Raw genomic sequence first — 24,986 nt, forward strand, 5'->3', positions numbered from 1 at the left:
TACAAGTAGCAAAATTTATACATGTACAGTCATATCAATAGATTGTAACTTTTAACTCACTTTCTGTATAATCATACAAACACAAGAATTGTATAATACATAACTCTTGCTTTATAACATAGTTTTCCTAACTATACTTAACATTTTTCTCCAGTTGTGTGAAAGTTAAACTCCTTTATCAATCTAATGACTTGGTTATTTTAAGAGTTACTAATCGACCTATGAATAACCAAAATTAAGGATAAGGGTTAGTAGAATTACCTTCGTCTACCTCTACCATTGTTTTTCAACCTTGCTTCGCCATCCGGGATAGTGGTGTATGTACTCAGTTCTATTTTGCTATCCAATATTTGCTTCATGATCGAAATTGTGAGGCGTCAATACCTGTTGCATCTGTGTTCTTTACCCTTAATCGTTAACAAATCTCCTCTGTAATGATGAAACACTACTATAGCTTGCTTCTTCAGTTTGAATAGCCCTTGTCCATCAAGCACATATTCCTCACAACACGTTACTCCTCCAGCTTCAACAAAGAAGGAGAACATTATCTCTCAGTAATTTTCTCATCCCCAGCTAGAGAGAGAAATTAGTTTCCTTGAAGGTAAATATGATGTTGAATTTTCAATTTCCGGTTAGAAAGACAAAGTTGTTTTCTTCAACATTGTGTTGAATAATGACTCTCCCAATTTTAACTTGAAACTAACCATCAAATTCCAAATTTCATTTCAAAATTTAAACTTTTGAAAGTTCCGTTTAGTTTAATCCAGTCCGTTAAGATAAGGCAACTCAAAATTTTTTTTTTTGAGATTTTACTAATTGGAACGACTACACTTTTGCTTCTCTTGTGGTCTTTGGTTGCGTGGCTCTTTTTCAGCCACTTATTAAGGCTTGTGAGGAGACCGTCCATGGACGGTCCTTCTGATGACCGTCCCTGTATCGTATCCCAAAAACGACGTCCTCTATAAAGTGTACAAGTTGAATGATTTCCAATGCATTATCTTCGATAGTAAAATACGGGATGAATAAATTCTTTGCAGTGAAGATAGCTTCCCAATTAAAAAAATGTTTAATTAATTTGCTTTTGAATCAAGCGTGAGGATGCACAAAGCCACCAATTTTGGTCCAGAATTGAGAGTTGTCATCTTTGTACAATCCCTTTCGAAAATTCTTCGAATCCATTAACTATTATCCCAACACCCACAATAAATTTCATTCCAATTCTTGGTTGACATTTCCTAGAACCAAATGCCCCTGCCCCCTGAAGAAAAAAAATCCCATGAGGCTGCAGATATGCCAAAGTTTGTTCAAATATACATAACACCCCGCTGTAGTTTGAACAATCACATTCACCTCCCTTTTGGTTTTACAAATAATCTCTTCAATTCAATTGAATCAGAAAACAAAAGAAACATAGGAGTTTTGAATGGAGGTGGTCGCGAAGCTGCCGGAAATTCTCAGCGTTTTTGAGTCTTCTCTTTCCCAAATTAAATGGAAGCTGCGTCCTTCTGCAAAGCGTCGGCTCGAGACAGGTATTAATGATACTATACCGTCGTTGTCAGCTGTTTCAATCTATCATTTAAGACTTGGTTGAAACTTGAATGATACTTTTCTCAAGTCCCACCAGGTCTTTTGCTTTCTGGGTCTCCTTTTTATTTGCTAGTTCTGTGTATCCATGTTTAGTGCTGTCTGCAAAGTAACGTTGATGAATTGAATTATCAGCAACTTCTTCTTCCCTTAATCTTCTAAGGAATATTTGAATTTCCCAAAAGAAATTTGTTGAAAATTAACGTTGATTATTTCTATTTTAATAAAATTCTATTTTTTTCTTTAAAATATAAAATTTCACTTTGTTAGCCAAGTTTTTTTTCTTGAGATCATTGGACAAGTGTGCTATAGAAATTTGAGAAATTTGGTGTAAATGCCACGCTAGGCTAGTTAAATGATAAAGACGGCATAATTTTGGGCTATTTATTTTTAAGGCTATTGTAGGTTTGTACAAAATTGTGCACTCTCTTGTGGACATTCATTGATATATGTTGTTACCATATATTCATTATCAACTGCCCTTTAAGATAAATAGCAGAAAATTAAGAGAAGTGATATTTGCACTCTCCAATTAGCCTCTAGCACTCCTTGGAGGCTATATTTTTAGTGAGTGAATTGGAGTGCAAAAGGCTAAATGAGGAGTTCGAATGTCAATTCCCAAAATTGAAGCTTTCTTGCCAATCGACAATTCTAGCCTCCTTTTTTACTTACTTCACTAGAAAGAGATTTCTCCCAAATACTGTAAAATATGATTCCATTTTCCATTTTCTATTCTAAAAGCCTAAGTGTAATTTGTAGTTGTTATTCTGCCAGTATTTAGCAAAGTAATGTGACAAACTAAGGCGTTCAGTATCATCATGTTATAGCAAGAAAAGTGCTTTAGGTGCTCAAATGGTAGTTCTGTTATTGCCGATGGCTAATTTGTACTCCAGGATGTAGTAAGCATGTCCTTCTTTCGTCTTTTCTTAAGGCAGGAATTTGGCATATTTCCGATGCTGTTCTATACAAGTTTATATGATTGTGACTCTGCATAAAAGAGTTCACATGAACTGCTGTTTGTTATTAGTCCCTTATACGAGTAAAAATTCCTTGTCATTTTCCTCTTGTAATGCATCAATTTTCAACACTTTCTTTGAGTTAGATGTTTTGGCATTGATCACGGAGATGAGGCCAGTTGTAATGGTAGATTATGGTGGAAAGATGCCTGAATTGCAAGAACAGCTTTGTTCTTTTCTTGACAGCTGCCAAAAGGTTAGTGTCTGAATTAATTTCACTTGTTTCACTTTATCTAATTGTATCTCAATATCAGTGCCTGAAGTTTCATCTGTTCACTTTATCTGATTATTCGTGCCTTGAATAATTTCTTCTCTTCCATGTATCGAGTTTGTGTCCTATCTTCTTGTCATTGAAGCCATCATTTATTGGTTTGACATGAGATCACTAGTTTGAGTCTAGCTATGAGTAAATCCTGTTGGCTATTCTAATCATCAATATATGAGCTGCATGGTGATTCAGAAATTTTTAAGAGGTTATTGCTGCATCAATTAATTATTTGGAATTTTCTAAGCAAAAGGGGTGCATAGTTTTGGGCTCATTTTATGCTTATGGTACATGTATTCCGTTTTCATAAGATACTTAGCATGTGTGCCTTCTATTACTTGTTTTACACATAAACTGGGGATTATGGACAGGAAATTAATGAGTAAAAATTATCTACAATCTGTTAAATTTTGGTTACTGACAGACCTGAGTTTCTCTTGATAATTGTGAAGGGCTCATCTTTCCCTTGTTACATCTCCTTAAGGATCGATAGCATTATATCACCGCATCAAAGAGTGATTAGATTGTTAGTTTGGCAATTAGGTTGTAAGAACTGACAACTCAATTGGTATAATTGGCACTCATAAAGTTTGAACTTCTGGAAATTTAGGGGCTGTTTTTGTTAGCTTAAGGCAAGCCAATTATGGATTCTTATTAAACTAAACTAAAATTGTTTTGAGGTGTTTTAGTTTATTTGTCCATTTGGTGAATCTGGTGATGCTAACTGGTTGCACAAATGAACCAGCACCAACTAGGCAATTTTGGTGGGTTTAATGGATGAGAGGTGATGAGATGCTATGGTGAACGCGAGGAAGATGAAGAGATTAATCAGAAAAAAGATGGAGAGTATGTTTTTCATATCGAGGAAGATGAAAGGTTGAGTCTGAGGGTAAAGTTGGACTCAACATGCTGGATGGAGCAAACGAAGGAAAATAATAAGTGTTGGTCTAAAGTAACCTGTTGGTGATTCTTTAGTTGTTACTACTTACTAGTGCAATCGTTGGATATAAATAAATTACGTGCATATTTTATTCCTAGTTGCTATTCCATGTTATTAGTAACTTATGGGTGACTTTAGAACTTCGTGCCATCTGATCATCTAAAAGAATTAACTAAGAAAACTAATAATAGGTACCAATATCCAGGATAGAGATGGGATTTGACAATGATATCTATTTTGTATGGCAACCCCTGTATTTAACTATTTATTTATGTGTAACTTAATCCCTTTGCAATTTTGGTGTTTTCTAATACTAATTTTAGAATGATTTATTTTCGAATATCTTATGCACCTATGAGTATAGGAAACATGCCCCTGCACCCATATCTCAAATTTAGACACGTATCTGTGATCCAGTAATTTTGAAATATGCGAATCCAACACATCACCACACACCATTAGGCACCGACGCCCAAGGCCATGTAACATAGGGCGTGGCATATTGTTGGCCCATTTCAACAAGTTTTAGTAAGCAGTGGTCCATGGAGGTGTTGCTTTATGTACATTTAGTTTGCAAACTTGGAGAGATATTGCTCAAGGAGGTTTTGGGAAGCCATGGTTGTAGAATTTGGCAGCCATGGATGGCCCAATGCTTCTAACCTTTTTCAGAGTGTCTACCTCCTGTCACCTAAGCTTTTACAACCATTTTGACACAAGGTGACCTGTGTGCTTGGCATTGGGGCAATGTTGGTAACTTTTTAGGGATATACATTCATGTGAAGACGGTCATTCATGGTTTTAAGCAAGTTTAGTGTATTCTGTGTGGAAATTAATGAGCAGGCTGTACATGGGCAGGCTGTATGTGAAATTAATGAGGTTAGTGTGGGCCATGAGGTAACATTGTGGTTTGACAAGTAGTGCATTCATTGGCTAAGTAATTGGACTATTGTCACATGGGCCTGTGGTATGACGAGAAATGGGCCATGATATAGGCACCAGTTTCTGTTACATAGCTTGGTTTGACAATAGGATCTGACCAAACTATTGACAGTTACAAGTTGTTTATGGAATTTGCCTAGATTTTGGAATGTGGCACTTGGAGGCCATGTGTCATGTTTGTAATATGTAGGCTAACACTTGTGATTGGCACTATTGGCGGAATATTTGATATTTGAGGCCCTAAGATGAGATGCATGTGTGATTGAGCATGTGCTTGAGGAAATTGTTCTATTTAATAAGGGTTCTTTGTACTTAGCTCAGGCATGTCAAGAAGGTTGTGAATCTTGATTTTTTTAACATTCTTTGAAACTTGTAAGTGCTAGTGTGTTAGTTTGGTGAATAGAGCCTTGAAGGAAAATTTTTGCTGTAATTGTGTTTATATGTGAGACATTTTAGCAAATACCTTGTGCATGTTTTGTTGACTACTAGCTTTGAGGGACATTATTGGCACCACATCAGGTCAGAGGAATGTTTGTGACAACAATCCATTTAATTTAAGGCCACAAACGTAAATTGGTATGAAGCTTTCTTTTATTTCTTTTTCCTTGGTTGCCTACTTGCCTAATATTACTCCAACTTCTTTTTAATGATACATACTTCCAAAGACACCTATTAAATATCAGATTTTTTATTTCATGGATTCTTCAATGGTTCTGATTTAAGTTAGACTTTTTATGTGCTAAAGATAATTTTGATATGTAACTGATCTTTATCTGCTTGTTTGTCAGGAGTCACCTGTTTTTGAGCTTCTGAAAGTCATGGTTATAGAGGATATGATATATTTTATTCATGCAAGAGCACTTGCAGAATTTGTAAAGTCAAGTTTAAATTTGGAAACAGAAGTGGTTCTCATTGATGTTGAACAGGATCCTCCAAAGGTTTTGTTCTATTGAAACATTATCCTTGAAATCTGTTGTTCGTTTCATACTCAAATTCCTGATGCATTGTGATTCCAGATGATGGCACAAAATTATAAAAGCTCTGCAGCTGCAGAATTTCTATCAATTCAGAAGAAGTTTTATTCTCTCTTTCATTCGAATCCAGTGAAAAGGGATCTCTTGCAATGTGAAGGGACTGAAACAAGGACTGGTACTGGGACCTCCAACTCCACTGGGGTAATTGATCTCAGCAGCTGGATTCAGGAAACTGAGGTCACAATTCCAGCCATTAATGGGTACCAACCTACTTTCACCTCATCTTTCATAGCTTTTATTTCTGGATATATATCTCATTATTTACTTAATCTATTAAGTTACCTCCTAGTCTTCAAAAAGGCTTATTTCAATTGTATCATCCTTGTTGCCATGCATATGATTAAACTTACACTGTTTTATCTTCATGTCTTGCCTAATGTCCACAAACTGCTAGTAACATGTAGGGAATGACCACTTGGACCCTTAAGTTTGATGTCAGATGTGCTTGCCAGCCAAAAGAGCAAAATGTGATCTGTAGGTGTTATGCATATAGATTGTGATCAGATCTGGAGTTTGACAATTCTGTTTCCCCAATAACTTGGGTATAGCACTCAATGCAAGAGAAGTGTTGGACCCAGAATTTAGGAGGGTCAAGTTCTTTCACTTTTCCTTTGTATGATGTATAATTTGCTTGTCATCAGCTTGAGTTTTCCTGTGCCACCTATTCTCTATTTCAGGTACATGAGTACAGCAATACCAAATGTTGCTAAAAGTTCTTGAAGTTATGAGTTGTAGATGAATTGCTTAATTTATTGGTCTTAATCACATATTTTTATTTGACTTCCCAACATTTAGATTTTTTGTCTTGATTATCTCTTCTCCATCCTATTAATGCGGGAAACCTGATATTGAAAATTACTTTTTTGTAAAAGCTACACACTGGTTTTCACAATTACTAAGTTACCAGGCAGAATGGTCTTTTGTATGGTTTGAGAATTGGCCTTTAACCACTTGTTTAAGTCTTTCCACTTGGCAGCTATGGAGCCCATATGTAATGTTTTTGTCTTTATATCAAGTGTTACTGGGCTTTTTCGAATATTTCTTTGTGGATTACCAATTGGGATCCTTGGAAAGTTTACTACTGTTTCCTGCTTTCCTTGCTTTGCCCATGGGTCCATGAAGGTTGTTAATTACAAATCTTTTGCTCCAGATGGCTTCTTGGTTATCCAGTGGTATACTTGTTCTGCAAGGAACATATTGAGGACGCTGTATGTAACCTCTCCACCAAGTCCCTAAATCTATATCAAATTTTTGTTAGCAGGTTCGTATAGACACATATAGCTTGAAAGTCAACTTCTTGCAGTTTTTAATTTGTTTCATTATGTTTGGTTTTTACTACAAGTTACTTCATCTTCTTCACAAATTGTTGATGTCACAAACAACTGTAGTGCAGGATACACTGATGTTATGTGAATGACACGTATTCTTTGTTTGTTGTAATTATTAGTGCTTTAACCATTCATGCAATAATGAATGTACTCAATGAAACTTCTACTAAATCACTATAACATGGCCGTTTTTGTGATCATGTGCATTTCTGGTTGTTGATAAATTTAAGCAGGAAAGCTATTAGTCAGGCTAATTTCAGGAATTGCTGGGCAAAGATGAATCTTAAATATTGTAGAGATACTGCTGTAGAAGATAAAGGAAAAATTGGATAACATGGCTTGCCACATTTTAAGCATATTCATCAATCAGAACTTCATATAAAGTGCATTTTATACCTTCTCTTCCCCTGTCATTGACTGTCCAGACCCACGATACCCTTATCCTTGAAAGGTGCAGGTCTTGCTTTTGACTAAAGAAAAGCAACGGTTATAGGGATACTCTCCTGGAACTGGAATGCTTTTTCTCAAAGGTAAGCCAATTCTGGATGCTTTGCTAGTAGCCAAAGGATGAACCTATTGAAGAATTATTAGCCAAGAAGGTGATCTATGTAAATTGGACATTGGAAAAGCTTTCGATCATGTTAGAGTTTCTCTTGTACCTGAAAAATAGGATGGGATTCCAGACAAATGGTTCAAATGGATAAAATTCCACATCTCAATACCAATTCTTTATACTTTTAAATGGCTCCTCTGTAGGCTTGTCTGTAGCTTGACCTAAGGCAAGGAGACTTTTCATCTCCTTTCCCTTTGATAAATCACCATAAGAGCATTGAACAGGGTCATCATGAAAATGGAGTCCATGAGATAATTGAATGTTTCCCTGTTGTAGTAATGGAAAGGAGTTGGCAGGATATTTTAAACTTTTAGCATATGGTACTGTACTGCATTGTGAATTAAGAACTTGCTAGATAAGAGTGATTAGATGTGTAATGTGTTCTGCACCTTTATGCATTTTGTTGCTGATTTTGGAGTTTAGGAATGACAAGCTGTCAGTCCCGCATAGGCGAATAGGCAATGCAAATCAGTTCATTGGAACAGCATTTACTTTTTGATTCAGGAATATTGACCAAGAGATTCCTTGTGATTTGTTGATTTTATCGGCCAAGCATGTAGATCTCCTGGTAGATAGTTTTTCTTTTGTAATTCTGGTTGCACCTCTTGGTGCCTTTTGATATGTTTTCTACCATTGAAACAAATACTACAAAATAAAGCAAAAGGTCAACACCATTGAATAGGGGAAAACAGAAGGATTAATGACTACAACTATATTTTAATTATTCTTCCTTCATTTTTATTTTTATTTTTTTGATTTTGTATTTCTTTTCCCTGTCCCCTTACCCTTTCTCCTGCTTTCTCTTGACCTCCTCCAGTCTAAGACCTTCTAACCATACTTCGCACCTATCCCTCTCTTCCCCAGCAGCACAAGCTTTACTTCCTCCATTTTCCTACAGTGTTGCTTCCCCTTTCGTCATTTGCAACAACACCTTCCCCTTTTTCAACTTAGATCTGAGGCCAAAGTCCTTATACCACTGTCCCATCCTCATCTCATCTATTCTGATTGAAGCATTACTAACTTGTTACTGCCCCCTGCTTTGCCCTTCCAACCAGACTTGCAAATGGTATTCTGTTATTCTGTTCAAGAGTTGCCAATGCTTGCTATTGTTTGAATTTTTTTGAATGGCCTAATCAGAAGAAATTTCTTGAGATTTATAATCCATGTCAGGTAACAACTATTTGGATTAGAAATTTCATTTCTACTTTATTATTATTTGAGTTCTAGCTTGATCTTCATCTTTTTGGTTTGAGTTGAGTTTTATGTATTTGGCTATTTTGAGGTTGATTGTCAAAGTTGTGGTGTTTCAATATTGTGTAGGATAGTCTGACATCAAAAATATGAAATTTTACTTTTATTTGGTGGTGGAGATGGTGGTGATATTGGAGGAAGCACTGTTTGTGGCAAAGTGTTGCTTTTTCTTTATTATTTTTGTTAGAGTGAGCATAGGATTGGATATACTGCAAAATTGGATTGCTTTGATGTATATACTGCAAAGATATGCTCTGGTGGCATACGGCAATGACCGGCAAAAGGAGCTCATGCCCAACATGCTTGCACCTATACTATTGTGAGTGGTTTTGGGAAATGAAGAGGAAGAAGAAGAAGAAGAAGGGACAAAGAGAAGAGAAACAGAAATGAACAAAAGTTAAAACTTGTTCAAAGCATACAGTTTCCAAGTTTTATTCTATAAGTTAAATAATAACAGAAAATCCAATCATTACCCTTTAGTCAAATGTTAACATTAACATTTTTGAGGTTAATGTCTTAAAATGATAGAAATCATTTAATTTTGACAGCTCAACCATGAGGTGTAGAATAAATATTTCTCTAATAAATAATCAATTGTAAAATTAGAGGTAATTGGATGAACAAAAACATAGATGGAATGGAGAAAGAGGTATTGTGTAGTTGACCCATGATTGCTTTTTTTTTTTTGTTTTTTTTTTAATAGCACTTACAGCCCTTGGTTTAGTGGAATGAAGAAAGATGATTTGCCTAGCTGAGCAATGAGGTCTGGGCTATCGTAATTGATTGAGTTGAGTTGGAGTAATTAAACTCATCATTCTTTGGTGTTTATGCATCCGAAAAAATAAACCTGACCTTGAAAAAAAGATGCCTTATGTAGCCATGATGTGTGGTTACTACTGACATGTTTCCTGGGAGTCTAATAATGATTACTTTTCATTTTAGCGTTGTCTTTCTTGGATCTTGCTATATTTAAACTGTTTTTCAATACAGATGATGTAGACATAAACCTTTAACTGTGCCTAAACTTTTTTAATGTTTATGTTGTCTGTTTAAGTATTTAATCTTTATGTCTTTTTCTCTGTGCAAATAACATTCTTTTACTTCCTTAGTGCCAGTTCTTTTTTTTTTTTTGTTGGGGTGGGGGTAGGGGAGGGCTTGGTTGAGGTTATGCCTAACCATATGCTGATATTTTTGTATTTGTGATTGTAGGAGTGGGATACCTAGTAGAGGAGCTCAATGTGAAGAATTAATGAGGTACACTTCTCTATGCATATTCTAAGTTCATGTGTTTGGGGTATATATTTTTGGGTAGAAGAGAACAGGGAAAATTACATGCAGAGCCCAAATGCAAACTCTTTAAATTTAGGATTTTTTTTTTTAACTCACTGAGGTTTGAATGGAACTGTTAAAAGCTTTGGGCTGAGATGATCCAACTGTCTATTACCGACCTGAACGCACTAACTGGCTTGCTTTCGGTTTGACTTCTAACTCAAATTTGGTTCCATGTTTGCAATTTAAGTTGGGATGCTTCCTGGCAGAAGGATCTTGAGATCAAACTTTGCTTCTACTGATTATAATTTTTGTGTTTGTTGTCGCATTTTAAAGGCATTTAGCTTGCTACCTGAGTTTTTTTTTTTTTTTCCATTCTTTCTTTCTTTGCTTTCTTCTCTGTGACTCCACTTAAGGTTTTTTTCCATACGCATCTAGTTCTGAGTTACATCATGCTGAACATCATGTGAAACGGGCATGACTTTTTTCCAAAATTGATGTGGTTTATCAAGAGTTTCTATTGCCTATATTGACTTCAAAATCCCAGCCTCCAAAGACAATATTGCTGATTCTTCAATTCTTTGTGTGAATTAGAGATGCCAAACTACTAGCTCCATTCAGCCTCTGCAAGTCACCTTAAAGAAACTGAAGACTTGTAAACTACAGTGTTACTTTTGACAAATATAGCCTCCTTGAACACTGCAATTGATTGATCAACTTGTGAGCATTCATGAGTGATAACATGGCCTCCGTCCCTTGACTAAATTTTGAGTTGCTCATTTCTGCTTCTGTTTTTGTAACAAGTCATTGAAATAAAATGACATCTGAATAATGTAAACAGGTTCATGTAACATTGATTCCCTGAAATAGGAATAAAATAGCAACTAAGATAAGGGTTGAAGGCGGGGGATCCAATAACAGCTACAAGATTTTCTAGTGAGCAAAAGTTATAGAAGTTACTCTTGGTATTTCTTCTTGTTGCTTCAGCAATTGTTACCTTGCATAGAAAGTAGTTCTTGGTGAGCTTGCTGTGGAACGAATCATAAGAGTGATTTTTATGAGTTTTAAATTATCTGCAAAAAAACCGTTAAGCTTTGGTTTCAATATGAGTTTGTTATGGCATCACTTAATTGTCACTCGTGATAAAGCAGCTTCACAGTACCATATGACCTGAGCTTGGAGGGGCGCAATGAACCATGGGCAAAGTCATTTTTGCTCCGTATGCAGGCAAAATTGGAAACATGCAAGCAAGTTTGGGGATCTTTGAAAATGGAGGTCAGTGGTTGTTATCCACAAGCAATTGTTTTGTAATAATTTCCTACTATGCCATCCAAAACAAATACAGAAGACAAAATTCTTTAGCAAGTACAGGTAGTGTTATCGGGTTTTGGAATTTTTAACTCAATATGATTAGAGTACTCAATTAAGGTTCTTAAATAAGTGTCAACTTTGCTGCAGTTTGGGTAAGAACTGCATTTGAACAAGTGTAAATGTGCACTTAATTGATGTACGGTGAATTCGGCATTGCATCTGTTCGTGTGTAGTCTGATGCACAATACTCCTATAGAGCGTATGCATTCTTTCACATTGATATTTCCCCCAAGTAGAATGAAATCTCTTTGATGTCAATCAGATTGTTTAGATTTAATGTGGTCTCAGATTGAAATTGTTCTCGATTTGGTATTTACGAAGTGTTCGTTTGCATATGGCACCAGCGTTTAGTTTGTTACCCCCCTTGAGGCATCCAGCACATGATGGCCGCAGATATGCTGAAGTTCTAGCCGAGACCCGAGCACTTTGCTCCTCAGTATACAAATACGAGACTTGAGTACCTCAATGTACAACGATTGCACTAAATCTTTGACAAAGCATCGATAGAAGCTAGTAGGTTCATGGAAGCTTCGTACATCACTAACCGACTTTGGAGTATGTCATTCTTGTATGCCTTTGACCTTTTCTTCATCTACATAAATGCTCTGCTCACTAACAACATATCCTAGAAATACAAGATAATTAGCGCAAAAAATGCACTTCTTGAGATTAACAAATAGCCTTCGAAGTACCTAAAAAATAGTCCCTAAATATTCAAGCTATTGAGCAAAACTCTTGCTATAGATCAAGATATCATTAAAATAAACAAGTATAAATTTTTCCAAAAAAGGTTGCAAAATATGGTTCATTAGTCTCATGAAAATACTAGGTGTATTAGTAAGTCTAAATGGCATAACTAACCATTCATATAAATCATGTTTTGTCTTAAAAACTATTTTTCTCTCATCTCCCTCTCTCATCCTAATTTGGTGAATGCCATTTTTATGGTTAATTTTAGTAAAAATGACTGAATCATGCAATTCATCTAACATAATTTACCGTTATCGTATTTACAATCCTACAATTGGTGCACATTCTCTATGTTCCATCCTTCTTTGGCACTGAAATGACTAGAACAGCACATGAACTTAAACTCTCACGAGCCCATCCCTTTCTCAACAGCTTATCTACTTATCTTTGCAACTCCTTGATCTCCTCTAGACCCATGCTATAGGCTGATTTGTTTGGTAATGGTGCGTCCGGAACCAAATCAATTTGATGCTTGATGCTTCTCATAGGTGGCAGTCTATTAGGGATCTCCTCAGGAAATACATCTTGAAATTCTTGCAAAAGAGATGAAACACTAGAAGGCAAAGAGTTATCAAGTTCATTAGAAATAACCAACACGTTTTCGTACAAGAGTACAAATAGGGGCCGATTAGAAATCAAAACTCGCTTGATATCTTTGGCTTTTGCAATTAAGCTTTGTTTCCTTTCTTTTTTTCCTCTCTTGGCCGACTCTCCAATTGCCTTTTCCCCCTCAACTAATTTGGTCACTCTCTCTTGCTTTTGTGTCTCACTTTTCTTTCGATTTTTTCTCTCACTTTCCCTCTGAAGTCTCAGTTGATCCTCATACACTTGTCTAGGAGCAAGTGGTACAAAAGTGATTTTCCTATTACAATGCATAAAAGTATACTACTTAGCATGTCCATCATATTTATCAAACTGCCATGGACAACCCAAGAAAACATGACTAGCTTGCATTGGTACTACATCATATAAAACTCCATCTTTGATTAACCTTTATTTTATCCATTCTTAGTTAGGTTTTAGGTTAATTTTTGGTGTGTTTTAAATTAAAATGGAAGAATTGAGTTCTTTTATAAGTTACTTTTCATACAAATAGCATTTCTTCATCAAAACATGTAAAAGTGTGGGCTAATATGCAAAATTGTGTTGTTTTGTAGGTTTCGGTATCATAGGAAAAGATTCAAGTCAAAAGGAGTTTTACAGTTTTAACACACTTTGGCATTTTGGCTATATCTTGAGTTACAAGTATCGGATTGAAATGATTCTTGACCCATGTTAAAGCTAATACATAGCTCTACAATTCATATGAAGACATTGAAATCCAGTCTGTTGAGTTTCCTGATCAAAAAGTATAAATACAATCGACAAAATTTATGTCAAAAGCTGAAATAAAGCATTTAACAGTCAAGAGTATTTTGGTCATTACTCAGCCTACAGAGATCCAAATGAGATGATTCTTGATGCATTGCAAAGTTAACTCAAAGAGCTATAACTTTTATGTGTGGTGCATGAGATAATACGGCCTCCATCATCAAGAAAATTGTAATTGAAATTGGACCAAAAACAAAGCAAAGTTGAGTTTTGAGCTGAATGTGCAGAACTGAAGACAAAGAAGATCCAAGAGGCATACACCTCACAGATCTCTGAAACAAAGCTGCAACTTGTTCTGTAACTTGCACTCTGTTCACATAAACTTTTGACCAATTCCTCTGTAAGAAAAATGGTTGGAACTAGCTAAATTTGAGTTGGAGAAGAGAAAAACAACTTTGTGACTACATTATGAGAATATCTTCTCTTCCAAAACATCTATAAATACCCTTTCAATCTCATTCATTTGAGCATCATGTTAGCAAGATATAGCACCTTATTGTGTGAAGTAGAGTAGAGTAGAAGTAAAAATAAAAATATTTTTAGCTTTACTTTCATATTGTAAGTTTCAAAATTAGAAGGTGAAAACACTCTTGTATCAAGGTTATTTGAGAGATCAACTTGTGAAGGAATCCAAGGATTCAAGTTTCAAGACATTGAATAAGAATTTTTCTTCCCAACTTTGTCTCTTGTTCTTATTTGTCATGCTTTGTTACAAGTTTGTTTCATACTTAAATGTTCTTAATATGATGTCTAGCTAAACTTTTTCATATCCTAGAGTGAAGATGAACTTGTTATAATTTTCATTTGAAATAGTTAGGGAATGATTGTGCTTTTTTATGATTTGTTAGTTTGAAAACTTATACTTATGCTTTATAGTTGTTTGGCTATCAATTATGAATAATTTGATAATTGTTGAGCAATGACACAAGACACAAACAATGAAACGAAAAGGGATATAACTTTGATACCTTCAACTAGCTCTGATGCCAGCTAATACGATCTACTCCCTATTTCAGATGTAACCCATAACACACAAGCCACAGTATCTAGAATGGAGTATTAACATTTGAGTAGTGGAAATCAAAGTGAACTTGGACCGCACAAGAACATATATATTGATAGACGATGTCACAATCAAGGTGACTACTTGATTGATGAATCAATGAGTACTTTATGAACCACTCTAAGATGTTCAAAAGTAACTTTCACAAGTCAAAAGAATTATTTCTCTCAAGAAACAGTTTACTGGAAAATTCTCAGAGTCGTTACATAATGCTTCAAAGATTCGGCTATTTATAGCCAAGTTACAAAACAAAATGGGCCTAGACTAAACAACTTAACTAACTAACTAATGAACTAATTAAGGCCTAACTTAATCTAAAGCTGGCTGATTTTATTCTCCTAACCAAATGGCTCAAAGAATTAAGCAACTAAAAGAGATCTAACTTACATGCAAGCTGGCCCAAATTTATTCCATACAAATGACTAAACTAATCTCATGAAAACTAAGTGAAAAATTACTCAAAATAGCAAACAACTCGATCTACTCCTTGATTTCATGACCTAGGGTTTGTGGTAAATCCTTCATCAATATCTTCAATGTGAATCAAAGTTTTGGTTGGTTGATGTTGATTCTCCAACTCGACCCCTTCAATATACTTATAAGCACCTTCTTGCTATTGAACAACTCGAATGAATGCTTGAAATGAGTCTTTAAGCTTTTTAGCTTGAGCTATTGAGATTGGACCAATGGGAACCTTTATTTTATCAAAACTTGAAACTTGAACATCACAGGCATCTTGAGCTCCCATATCATAATATATTTTGTGTAGGATGGGACAGATGACAAATATGGAGAGGTGACTGAACATACATACATTCCATCACTCCTAAACTCAATGCTAGCTATTACATTCTGCATAGGAAGGATCATAGCTTTTGCCGTCCTTTCTCCTGATATAATCATTTGGAGATGCTAGCTGCAATGAATGAAAACTAACCTAACCTAACACACTTTTGGTATGCATGTGTGCTAATACTCACATGTGTTTATAAATCTAAATTTTAGAACATTTACCTTCCTAATACGCTGCATGAAACTTTTCTTTGTGTTCCTTTTCTTCTCACTTGAGACACATTTCGCATTCCACAAGCTTCCCTTTTCTTCTGCATATTCACTGTCCTATGAATAGAAGAACCAATGGATGAATCTTCTGACTCCATTTGCACCAACCTCCTCACCTTGACATATCATACATTGGCACCTACTAACATCAATTTTTTTTCCTGCTTACTCCTTCAGGCTTAACCTTTCTTCTCATATCTTCAGTCTCCCTAGACCAGCTACTTTATCTCCTTACGAGCAGGTCCTCTTTATTGTTTCATACACTACTAAGGCTTGTATTTGAGTATACTTTGCCCTTGTGACTCTATTTTCCTGTCAGTTCACTAATAGTCTAAAGTATCATTGTTTGCCTTTCGGTTCCTATCTACTTTTTACACTTATTAAACCCAAATTTGTTCCTTGTGCTTATCCATAGCATAAGGCCATGATATCTAGTTCTTGTCTGTCCATGAAATTATATACAAAAAGTCCAATAACTTGCCTTCTTGTGGAGTCAATTTTCGCTAGATCTGACAATTGGGCCACAATTACTAGAGTATGTTAGACCATTATGTTTTGCCCACAAATATTGCTTCAAATACACCCCTTAGTCATGAAACTAAGAATAAATATCCATCATGAAGTTATAGGATCTAAGCCAACCCTTTTCCTGACATCTTTTATGACATAAGCTACTGCGCAAATCCTTTTATCTCCCCTTATGGTTGTTTCTAGTTTTCTATCCCGATCCCTCACTTTTACTCCACTGACAATATTGATTTCAGTGTTGCCATGTGTCGCTTAAGAATTTTTTCCTCACTACATAAAACCTAGTTCATTTCCCCACCATAGTTTGATCTTATTTTTAGGTCTATAAACCATTAGTTTTGCTTGAAGCATTCAAATTCAGTGCATTACTACCAACACTATAGCCACCACAATCTGCCCCGTCACCATTAACACCATTGCTACTATGGCATGCCTGGAGTCCAAAATTAGCTTCTATGTCAAATCATATTCCAAATCAAGAATATGTTTTGTTTTCACTACAAAATTTATTTAATCTTTCATGTGCTATTCTTTTGTTCTAACTATGATTAAAAATTCTAGTAACCACCAACAACAGTAAGAAGACTTTTTTAAGCCAAATATGAGATTGTATAGAGATTTAACATAAAGAAAATTTCAGATTTTTTTGGCTGAAATTATTAGTCTTAGGGATAATTTATTTTTGCACAATTACATAATTATCCCTTTTAAAAATGGGTAGATGACATATTTGCTCAAGTGGACCCTATGATGACTTAGCACTTCCATATCATCATGTGTGGGACCCACCAATAACCCATTCGATTACATGGAATTTGACCCAACATCTCCTACAAGACCATTTTAATACATAATTCGACCCTTGGTTGTCTAGGCAGGAGGAAATATTGGAAACTAATACGCTTAAGTTTGCTTTCATGCTTAAAGGTTGCCTTTATTTAAATAAAAAATTTTTCCTTTTGATATTATTTCCCTGATTCAAGAAAAGAAAAGATAATACAATTTTGACAACACCAAATAATAGATAGTTTCGTGGAATGTCTAACTACTTTGGGAAAGTTTTTTTTGTGTCAATCCCTTTTCAGTTGGACTTCTTTTCAACTTTCAATTCAATAGTTTGGTTGCACAATACTAAATTCATTACCACAAGAAATGATGTAATGGTGCATAGTTTTAAATATCCTAAAGTAATACATGGATTTGGGGTTTTTATCTAATCTCTTTCTTTCTAAAATTCAAAATTTTTAAAAATGGTGTAATATTTTTTAAATTTTTGAATGGCATGCAGTGAAAACGATTCATAACTTAAAAGCTATAGGAAATAAATTCTGAGTAAATCAATATTGTAAGAAATGTAGCCTTATGTGCACGTATGATAAATTGTATGTATGTACATAAACACTCATAATCTGAAAAAAAAAAAAATTCCGTGAGTTGCATTGGTAGGGTTTCTAAAAATAGCTTTGGCTTGCATCTTCTTCTTGGACAGCCGGCGGCGTTCCCACGGCCATGGTGGCCCCTCAGGCTTTGGCTGATGTGCATGACAGGTCCCCTTATGCGGCTAAATCCTTCGCCCATTATTCTCCCAGCCTGCTGACTCCCCAATCCAGGTGAAGCAGTCAACCACCTACAAAGGGGAGGCGGCTGTGGTATTTTCAAAGGAGGAGGTTGACAAGCTTGCGGCGCCGTTCCGCTAGGCACTGGTGGGCAAGTTTTCCCATGGGTGGCCAAGCTTAGAAGAGATTAGGAAATTCTTTTCATCCCTGGACTTAAGAGATCAGGTTTCGGTTGGCCTCATGGACTACCGCCATGTTCTCCTTAAGTGCGCAGCCGAAGCAGATTTCAATCACATCTGGACGCAAGAGCTTTGGCAACTGGGAAAGTATCCCATGCGAGTCTTTTGGTGGACAAGGGACTTTCATGTGCAAAAGGAGTCGCCTCTGGTTCCTGTTTGGACCTCATTACCGGCTCTCCCTATCCATTACCATGATAAGCATTCACTGTTTTAAATTCTTTCTCCAGTGGGGAAGCCTCTCTTTCTGGACTCGGCAACAATAGCAGGAACAAGACCTGGTGTGGCTAGAGTTTGCGTGGAGGTGGACTTGCTCAAACATATTTGTTCAAGGGTGTGGGTGGCTGTTGAAGGAAAGGTGGGGTTTTGGCAAAAAATTGTGATTGAAAACCTACCCAACTATTGCAACAATTGCTGGAGGTTAGACCATTCGGCAGAGGAGTGCAAGAAAGCTAGGTATACTGAGGTTAGGTTTCTGAGTAAGGGTGAACATGGTCGACGAGATGAGCAACGTGAATAGCCTTGCGTTGGGTCTGCTACGGGTGAGGAAGGAAACCGAACGCAGGATGGCATTTTGGTGCTCCTTGGGGCTTCAGAAAATACCAATCCAGCGGCAGCAGTAGCAGCCCCAGCAAGTAACCTGGATGGTGATGGAGGAGACCGCCCAGCACAGGAGAACGCTCATAGGGCGACAGGGGGGCAACGCATGGAGGAAGCGCTGGTTGAAGAGGAGATTTTCAGCCCAGCCATGACACAATCGCGGTCTGGGATTCTGGTTTTGTTGGGGAAGGATGGGCATGCAGTGGATCAACCTATGTGCCAAATCTCGTGTCTACGGGAGGGTAGCATGGCTAACCATGGAAGGGGAGGAGAAGACGGTGCGGAAGAGGAGAGCTGTGAGAATGAAGTAGCACGATCAGTGGCAGCGGGTAATCTGTCTCCGAGACCCAAGACAGGTCATGGTGAACAGCGTGCAGCCCTCTTGATGCATCTTAATGTTGATCAGTCCTTGGCATTGGAGAAAGGCTTCAAACAAGTGAAGTTGAAGGGTACACGGGCGATCTTTCCTTCGGACAGGCAGCTACGGTCGGTGTCAACATCATCCAAAAACTCATTCCAGGTTCTTCCCCATGATTAATGCAATCTTTTGGAACATTAAAGGAGTCTCTAAACCTCCTAATTTTAGAAGACTTAAAAAATTAATTCGTTTACATAATGTTCAGTTGGTGGCTATTTGTGAACCAAAACTAGATGTTGTTAACATAGAATCCATCCGTTTAAGATTATCTTTTGATGCTGTAATGCTAAACTTGTCGGAAGACATTTGGGTGTTTTCTAGATTACCATTTGTTTGTTCTATTGCTGGGAACTCTTCCCAACACATCTCACTCTTGTTGCACCATCCGTGGTTACCACATGCCTTGCGTTTCTCTTTTGTGCACGCCAGATGCACATTGAAAGAGTGATGGGAGTTGTGGCAAGCCTTATTGCTTGAGAAGCCCTGTTCCCAACCATGGTGTATCTGTGGGGATTTCAATGTGGTTATATCTCCCCAGGTAAAAAAAGGTGGCCGTTCTTTTGGCAACTTGGAGGGATTAGAGCTTATGTCCTTTATGGAGAATGCTGAGGTATTTGACGTGCGATTTTCTGGCCCTAACTTCACGTGGTGCAACAATCGCCACGGTAGGGCTAGGATCTGGAAGAGGTTGGACAGACTACTAGTTAATACGGAGTGCTTGGATTTACCATCAACCATTTCTGTATCTCACTTAGCAAGGTATCCCTCCGATCATGCACCGCTAAAAATCTCCTTTGCCTCCCGTACAGATAACAAGCCGCATGCCTTCCGTTTTCTTAATATTTGGACATCCAAGGCCTCCCTACTGGATGTCATTCGTACAGCTTGGTAGTGGGAGCAACAGGGTTCCCCCATGAAGGTTCTGTGCTCCAAACTGTTACATGCTCGACGAGCCATCCAAGAGTGGAATAAGCATACGTTTGGGAACATATTTGACGCTTCGCGTGAGGCAGAAGTTGCAGTGCATCAGGCGAAGGCAAGGTTGGAGAACGAGGGTTCGGATGTTGCTCAGGTGGAGCTTAATATGGCTCAGGCTCAGCTCAATCATGCTTTGTGGGTGGAAGAGCAATTCTGGAGGCAGAAGGCTAGGGTGAAATAGATACGTCACGGTGATTGCAATTCCAAGTTCTTTCTTGCTGTCCTAATGCAGAGGCGGGTGCAAGGAGTAATCTGTAGGATTAGAGATGCGCATGGTGACTGGGTGGAAACGGACGAGGACATCTCAAACGAAGCTGTACGTTATTTTTTGGAGCTATTCTCTGAGCCTGCTGGCAATGCGATAGACCTGTTGCATGTGATCCCATCCATTGTCACGGCAGAGGAGAATAGTCGTTTGGAGGCTGACCCATCTATCGAGGAGGTGCGTAAGATCATTTTTGCAATGGACGGTGAAAGTGCAGCTGGCCCAGATGGCTTCATGGGGAGGTTTTTTACTTTTGCTTGGGAGGTGATTGGTCAGGATGTTTATAATGCAATTTTGAGTTTCTTCTGTGGGGCTGAGCTACCTCGCTTTATTACGTCTACCTCCATTATCTTACTCCCGAAAGGACCGAACCCTCGGATTTCTCGAAATTCAGACCGATTAGCCTGTGCAATTTCTTCAACAAAGTATTGTCCAAGTTATTGGCAGATAGAATGGCCCCTCTCTTGCCGAGCCTGGTGTTGCCCTAGCAAATTGGTTTTGTTAAGGGCAGAAACATCACAGAGAACTACCTTCTCGCTCAAGAATTATTCTCAGGGATGCGCAGGTCTTCGAGGGGTGGGAATGTAGCTTTGAAGTTGGATATGACCAAGGCGTATGATAGGGTGTCGTGGATATTCCTTGTGAATGTTATGCGGCGCTTGAGGTTTGGGGAAAGAGTTATTTACATGGTTTGGCGACTGATCTCCAATGTATGGTTTTCGGTTATCATCAATGGAGCTTCCTATGGGTACTTTAAGTCTCGTAGGGGATTTCATCAGAAGGATCCGTTGTCGCCCGCATTGTCCTTTCTAGGACTTTAAATGACCTAGTTCTTCAGGCAGGCTTTCAGGGGTTCAAAGTTCCGTGGGGGTGCCCTCCGGTAACGCATCTGACCTTCACTGATGACGTGCTGATAATTGCTAATGGTTCGGCTCTTGACTTACACAATATCGTTCGGGTGCTGGACTTGTACCAAAAATCATCGGGCCAGCTAGTGAATGGGCCCAAGAGTGGCTATGTGGTCCACCCCTCTGTCTTGATGGCCCGACGGAGGGTAATTGAGCGTATCACTGGCTTCCCAAGACAGCATGCGCCCTTCTGTTACCTAGGGTTCCCACTGCATTTTGGCAAGGGTAAGGCCGCTTATTATGGAGAGGTGAGTCAAACTATACTTGGGCGAATCCTCTCGTGGAAGACCAAGTTTCTGTCTCAGGGGGGCAAGATCGTGCTCATCAAACATGTGCTATTAGCTATTCTTTTGCATTTACTATCGGCTTCGGTAATCCTGGCCTCAGTGTTCAACGTCATCGAAAAGGTTTGCTCGAATTTCTTGTGGAGGTCGAATAAGATGGGCACCAGGTATCATTGGATCCAATGGGATCAGTTGTGCTTTCCGAAGGATGAGGGAGGAGTGGGTTTCAGATTGCTATAGGATGTGTATACTGCCTTCTCTTACAAGTTATGATGGAAGTTTCGCACGGGATCTTAACTCTGGGCCACATTTTTACGAGCAAAGTACTGTCGACACTGTCATCCCTGTCAAGTGGAGTATAGTGCAGGGTCATCGCCTACATGGAAACGGCTGGTCAATATGAGCCGACAAGCGGAATTATCCATGCGGTGGTTGGTATATGCGGGAACTTGCGACTTCTGGTATGACAATTGGTTGGGTACTAGAGCTCTTTTTCATAGAGCTCCGGTCAACGCGTTGACATTCAGGGATTTTCTTAAAGACAAGAGGTGGGATTCACTATTACTAGCCCAATATTTTCCAAGTGACGTCACGGCTTTGATCTTACGGCATCCAACCCCTAAGGGTGAGCGGCCAGACGAGGTTGTCTGGATGCCAACGACTTTTGGGCACTTCTTCTTATCTTCCGCCTTCCAGGAGGTAAGGCAAGCTCGGAACGCCTCTTGGCTCTTTTCTTGCATTTGGCATCCCCAGATCCCATTGAAAGTGTCCTTCTTTATGTTACGGCTTCTGATGAGGAGGCTACTGCTGGATGACATCCTGGGTAAGTTTGGTGTCCAAGGTCTGTCAAAATGCTTTTGTTGCCTTATGTCTGAAGGGGAATCTATTGAGCACCTTTTTGCAACGGGACAGCTAGGAATAGAGATCTAGGATTCCTTTGGAGCCACTTGTGGAATATTTATGCCTCAAGTTCCACTGCGCTATAGACTGGTTGCTTGGTGGATTTCCTCACAGTCTGATGCACAGAAATGACTTGTGGTTTCTATTCTCCCAAACTCTATATGTTGGCATATCTAGAAGGCGAGGAGTACAGCGGTATGGGAAGGGCTCCAACTGTCGTATGGGGAGATCTGTCATGCCATCCTTCGGGACATCTCCGAGGTGGTCGCGAGTAAGTTCCAAAAGTTGACGGTGGCATTGACTTTTAGTCAGTTTTTTTGACTAAATTTCCCAACACAAGCCCTTACAGCAGTGCAGACTAGTCCGGTGGCAGGCAGCAGGTAGGGGGTTAGTGTTACTTAATACAGACGGGTGTTCCAAGGGCAATCCAGGTGCTAGTGGTGGGGGTGGAGTACTCCGGGATTCAAATGGTCAGGTATTGGTGGGGTACTCAGCTTACCTGGGGGTCAATACTAGTCTGCGTGCTGACGCCTTGGCTCTTCTACCGGGTCTCCGCCTCTGCGTTCAGAAAGGGTACACACAGGTTCGAGTACAGTCTGACTCGTTGGTTTTAGTGGGCATCTTACAATGGCGGTTCCAGTGTTCTTGGCACATTCGTAGAGAAGTAACCCAAATATGGCTGATCGCTGATGATCCAGGGCTGTTCTCTCATTCCTTTAGAGAAGCGAAAAAAGTGGCTGACATACTAGCTAATGTAGGTATTTTGCACCCGCATGACCCTGTTAAGGTCTATGACCAGTCAGACATCTTTCCACAGCTAGCTAGAGGGGAAGTCAGGATGGATAAGTTAGGTTTCCCTTCTCTTAGATATGTTAAAGGACTGTCGTTATGACTGGTCCTATGCTCTGATTGTAAGTTTGTGTTGTGGTAATAAAACATATTATTTCTATAAAAAAAACACTCATAATCTGAGTGTATATGTGTGCATATACATAAATTCAAATGTGTATATTCAGATCACTAAAGTGTACACTTGCATTCACTAGATTCTTATGTGTGTGTGTATATAGACACACACTTGTATATTGTAATATAGGATAAAGTATATGAAAAAGGCTCAAAATTTCAAAGAAATTTATGCTTAACATGTTCAAAAAAAAGTTACTTCGTGAGTACAAAATGGACTTTCTTAATTTTAATATCTTAAATAAGTTGAAACCAAAATTTATTTACCTATTGTCTGTCAATATATGATAACAATTTGAATAAAATAATTTATTTTATAATGATTTACACGATAGAGCAATTGTAAACCTATTTATCAATAGTTGACAAAAGATATCAGGTTATACCCATTTATAAAAATTTATAATATAAAAAGCATAAATTATAACTAATTAATTTTCCTTGATTTTAGAAAAAATGTTTTCTCCCATCTTGTAACACTAAAATTATTAAGTACTTATAGAATAGTGTTCTTCATAAACTTAAATATAGATTAAAAAACTCTTTTAAGATGTATTGTTTGAGTTTTTATAATTATTAAAAACTATCATATCATTATTTCCATCCCCTCTTATGTGCCAGTTGGCCATCCGCTATCTCCTTTGACCTTCGCTTCTGCTACCATGTGCCATCTTTCCTATCATTTTTTACCACTTCTGTAATATTCCCACAATTACTTTCTTTCTTCCCCCTCTTTCCACCCAACCTTGTAGTTCACCTTTTTTCTTTTACTTTTCCCACCATTATTTAACCCCTCACTATTCCCTTTCCTCCGCCTCTAGCTAGTCTCTAACTTCCAATCCCTGTTGCCCAATTTCCTATCCCTTTCCCCGCCCACCATTCTTCCAAACCATTGGATAGCCACTAATATTTGTCCTCCATACCCAACGTGCTTCATTTTCCTTCCATCTACTTTCCCCTTTTTCTTCTACTAGGCTAACCAGAATAAAGTAATATCATAGTTTTTTTTATTTGAGACATAGTGTGCTATCAAAAATCTATAGTTTTCTCTTATATACTTATGAGAATTACACATATACATGTGTATATAATATGATGTGTGTTTTAGGGTTTTCTTTTTTAAATAGTAGTAATTACAATCCACATTTCTCACATCTATTGGTATGAGAGTCATAATTTCTCCATTTTTAATCAAAATGTAACTTAACATATTGTCAATGTTACACAATTTTAAAGTAAATTTTGTGAGTAAAATATAAAAATTAAAACTCAATACAAAAGTATAACAACACCAAATTTAGTTATTTTCATATTAAATTTGGATTGAATGATTTCAATTTTGAAAGGAGAAATTTTGTAGTTGAATCCATATTCAACCTCCAAATTGAAGAGTTAAAATCTGAAGCAAAAGAAAAAATTTACATAACTTGCAATTTCGTTTTACACTTCAAATATACTTATATTTGTACTTTCAAAATATAATTGAAATGA

General features: G+C 37.7%; 1 protein-coding gene across 9 annotated transcripts; it reads left to right on the forward strand.

Annotated features, from left to right (window-relative positions):
* The first annotated feature begins 1,084 nt into the window (after positions 1-1,084).
* Positions 1,085-13,654, forward strand: LOC113764442. Of its 9 annotated transcripts, none has more exons than XR_003467616.1 (8): positions 1,086-1,529; positions 2,687-2,796; positions 5,533-5,682; positions 5,761-5,978; positions 6,929-7,039; positions 7,558-7,636; positions 10,180-10,224; positions 10,834-10,857. XR_003467616.1 is itself a non-coding variant. In XM_027308345.1 (8 exons), exons 1-8 carry the CDS (start codon positions 1,424-1,426, stop codon positions 13,530-13,532), a joined length of 879 nt encoding a protein of 292 aa, XP_027164146.1. In that variant the 5' UTR covers positions 1,086-1,423; the 3' UTR covers positions 13,533-13,654. The 9 variants fall into 9 exon arrangements, 6 of the variants coding, with proteins under 6 accessions (XP_027164149.1, XP_027164146.1, XP_027164145.1 ...); XR_003467617.1 differs by having other exon boundaries at positions 7,564-7,636; XM_027308345.1 differs by lacking the exons at positions 7,558-7,636; positions 10,834-10,857 and adding exons at positions 11,391-11,514; positions 13,518-13,654.
* Positions 13,655-24,986: the final 11,332 nt, after the last annotated feature.

This window comes from Coffea eugenioides, chromosome 3, assembly GCF_003713205.1.
Source record: "Coffea eugenioides isolate CCC68of chromosome 3, Ceug_1.0, whole genome shotgun sequence".
NCBI lineage: Eukaryota > Viridiplantae > Streptophyta > Magnoliopsida > Gentianales > Rubiaceae > Coffea > Coffea eugenioides.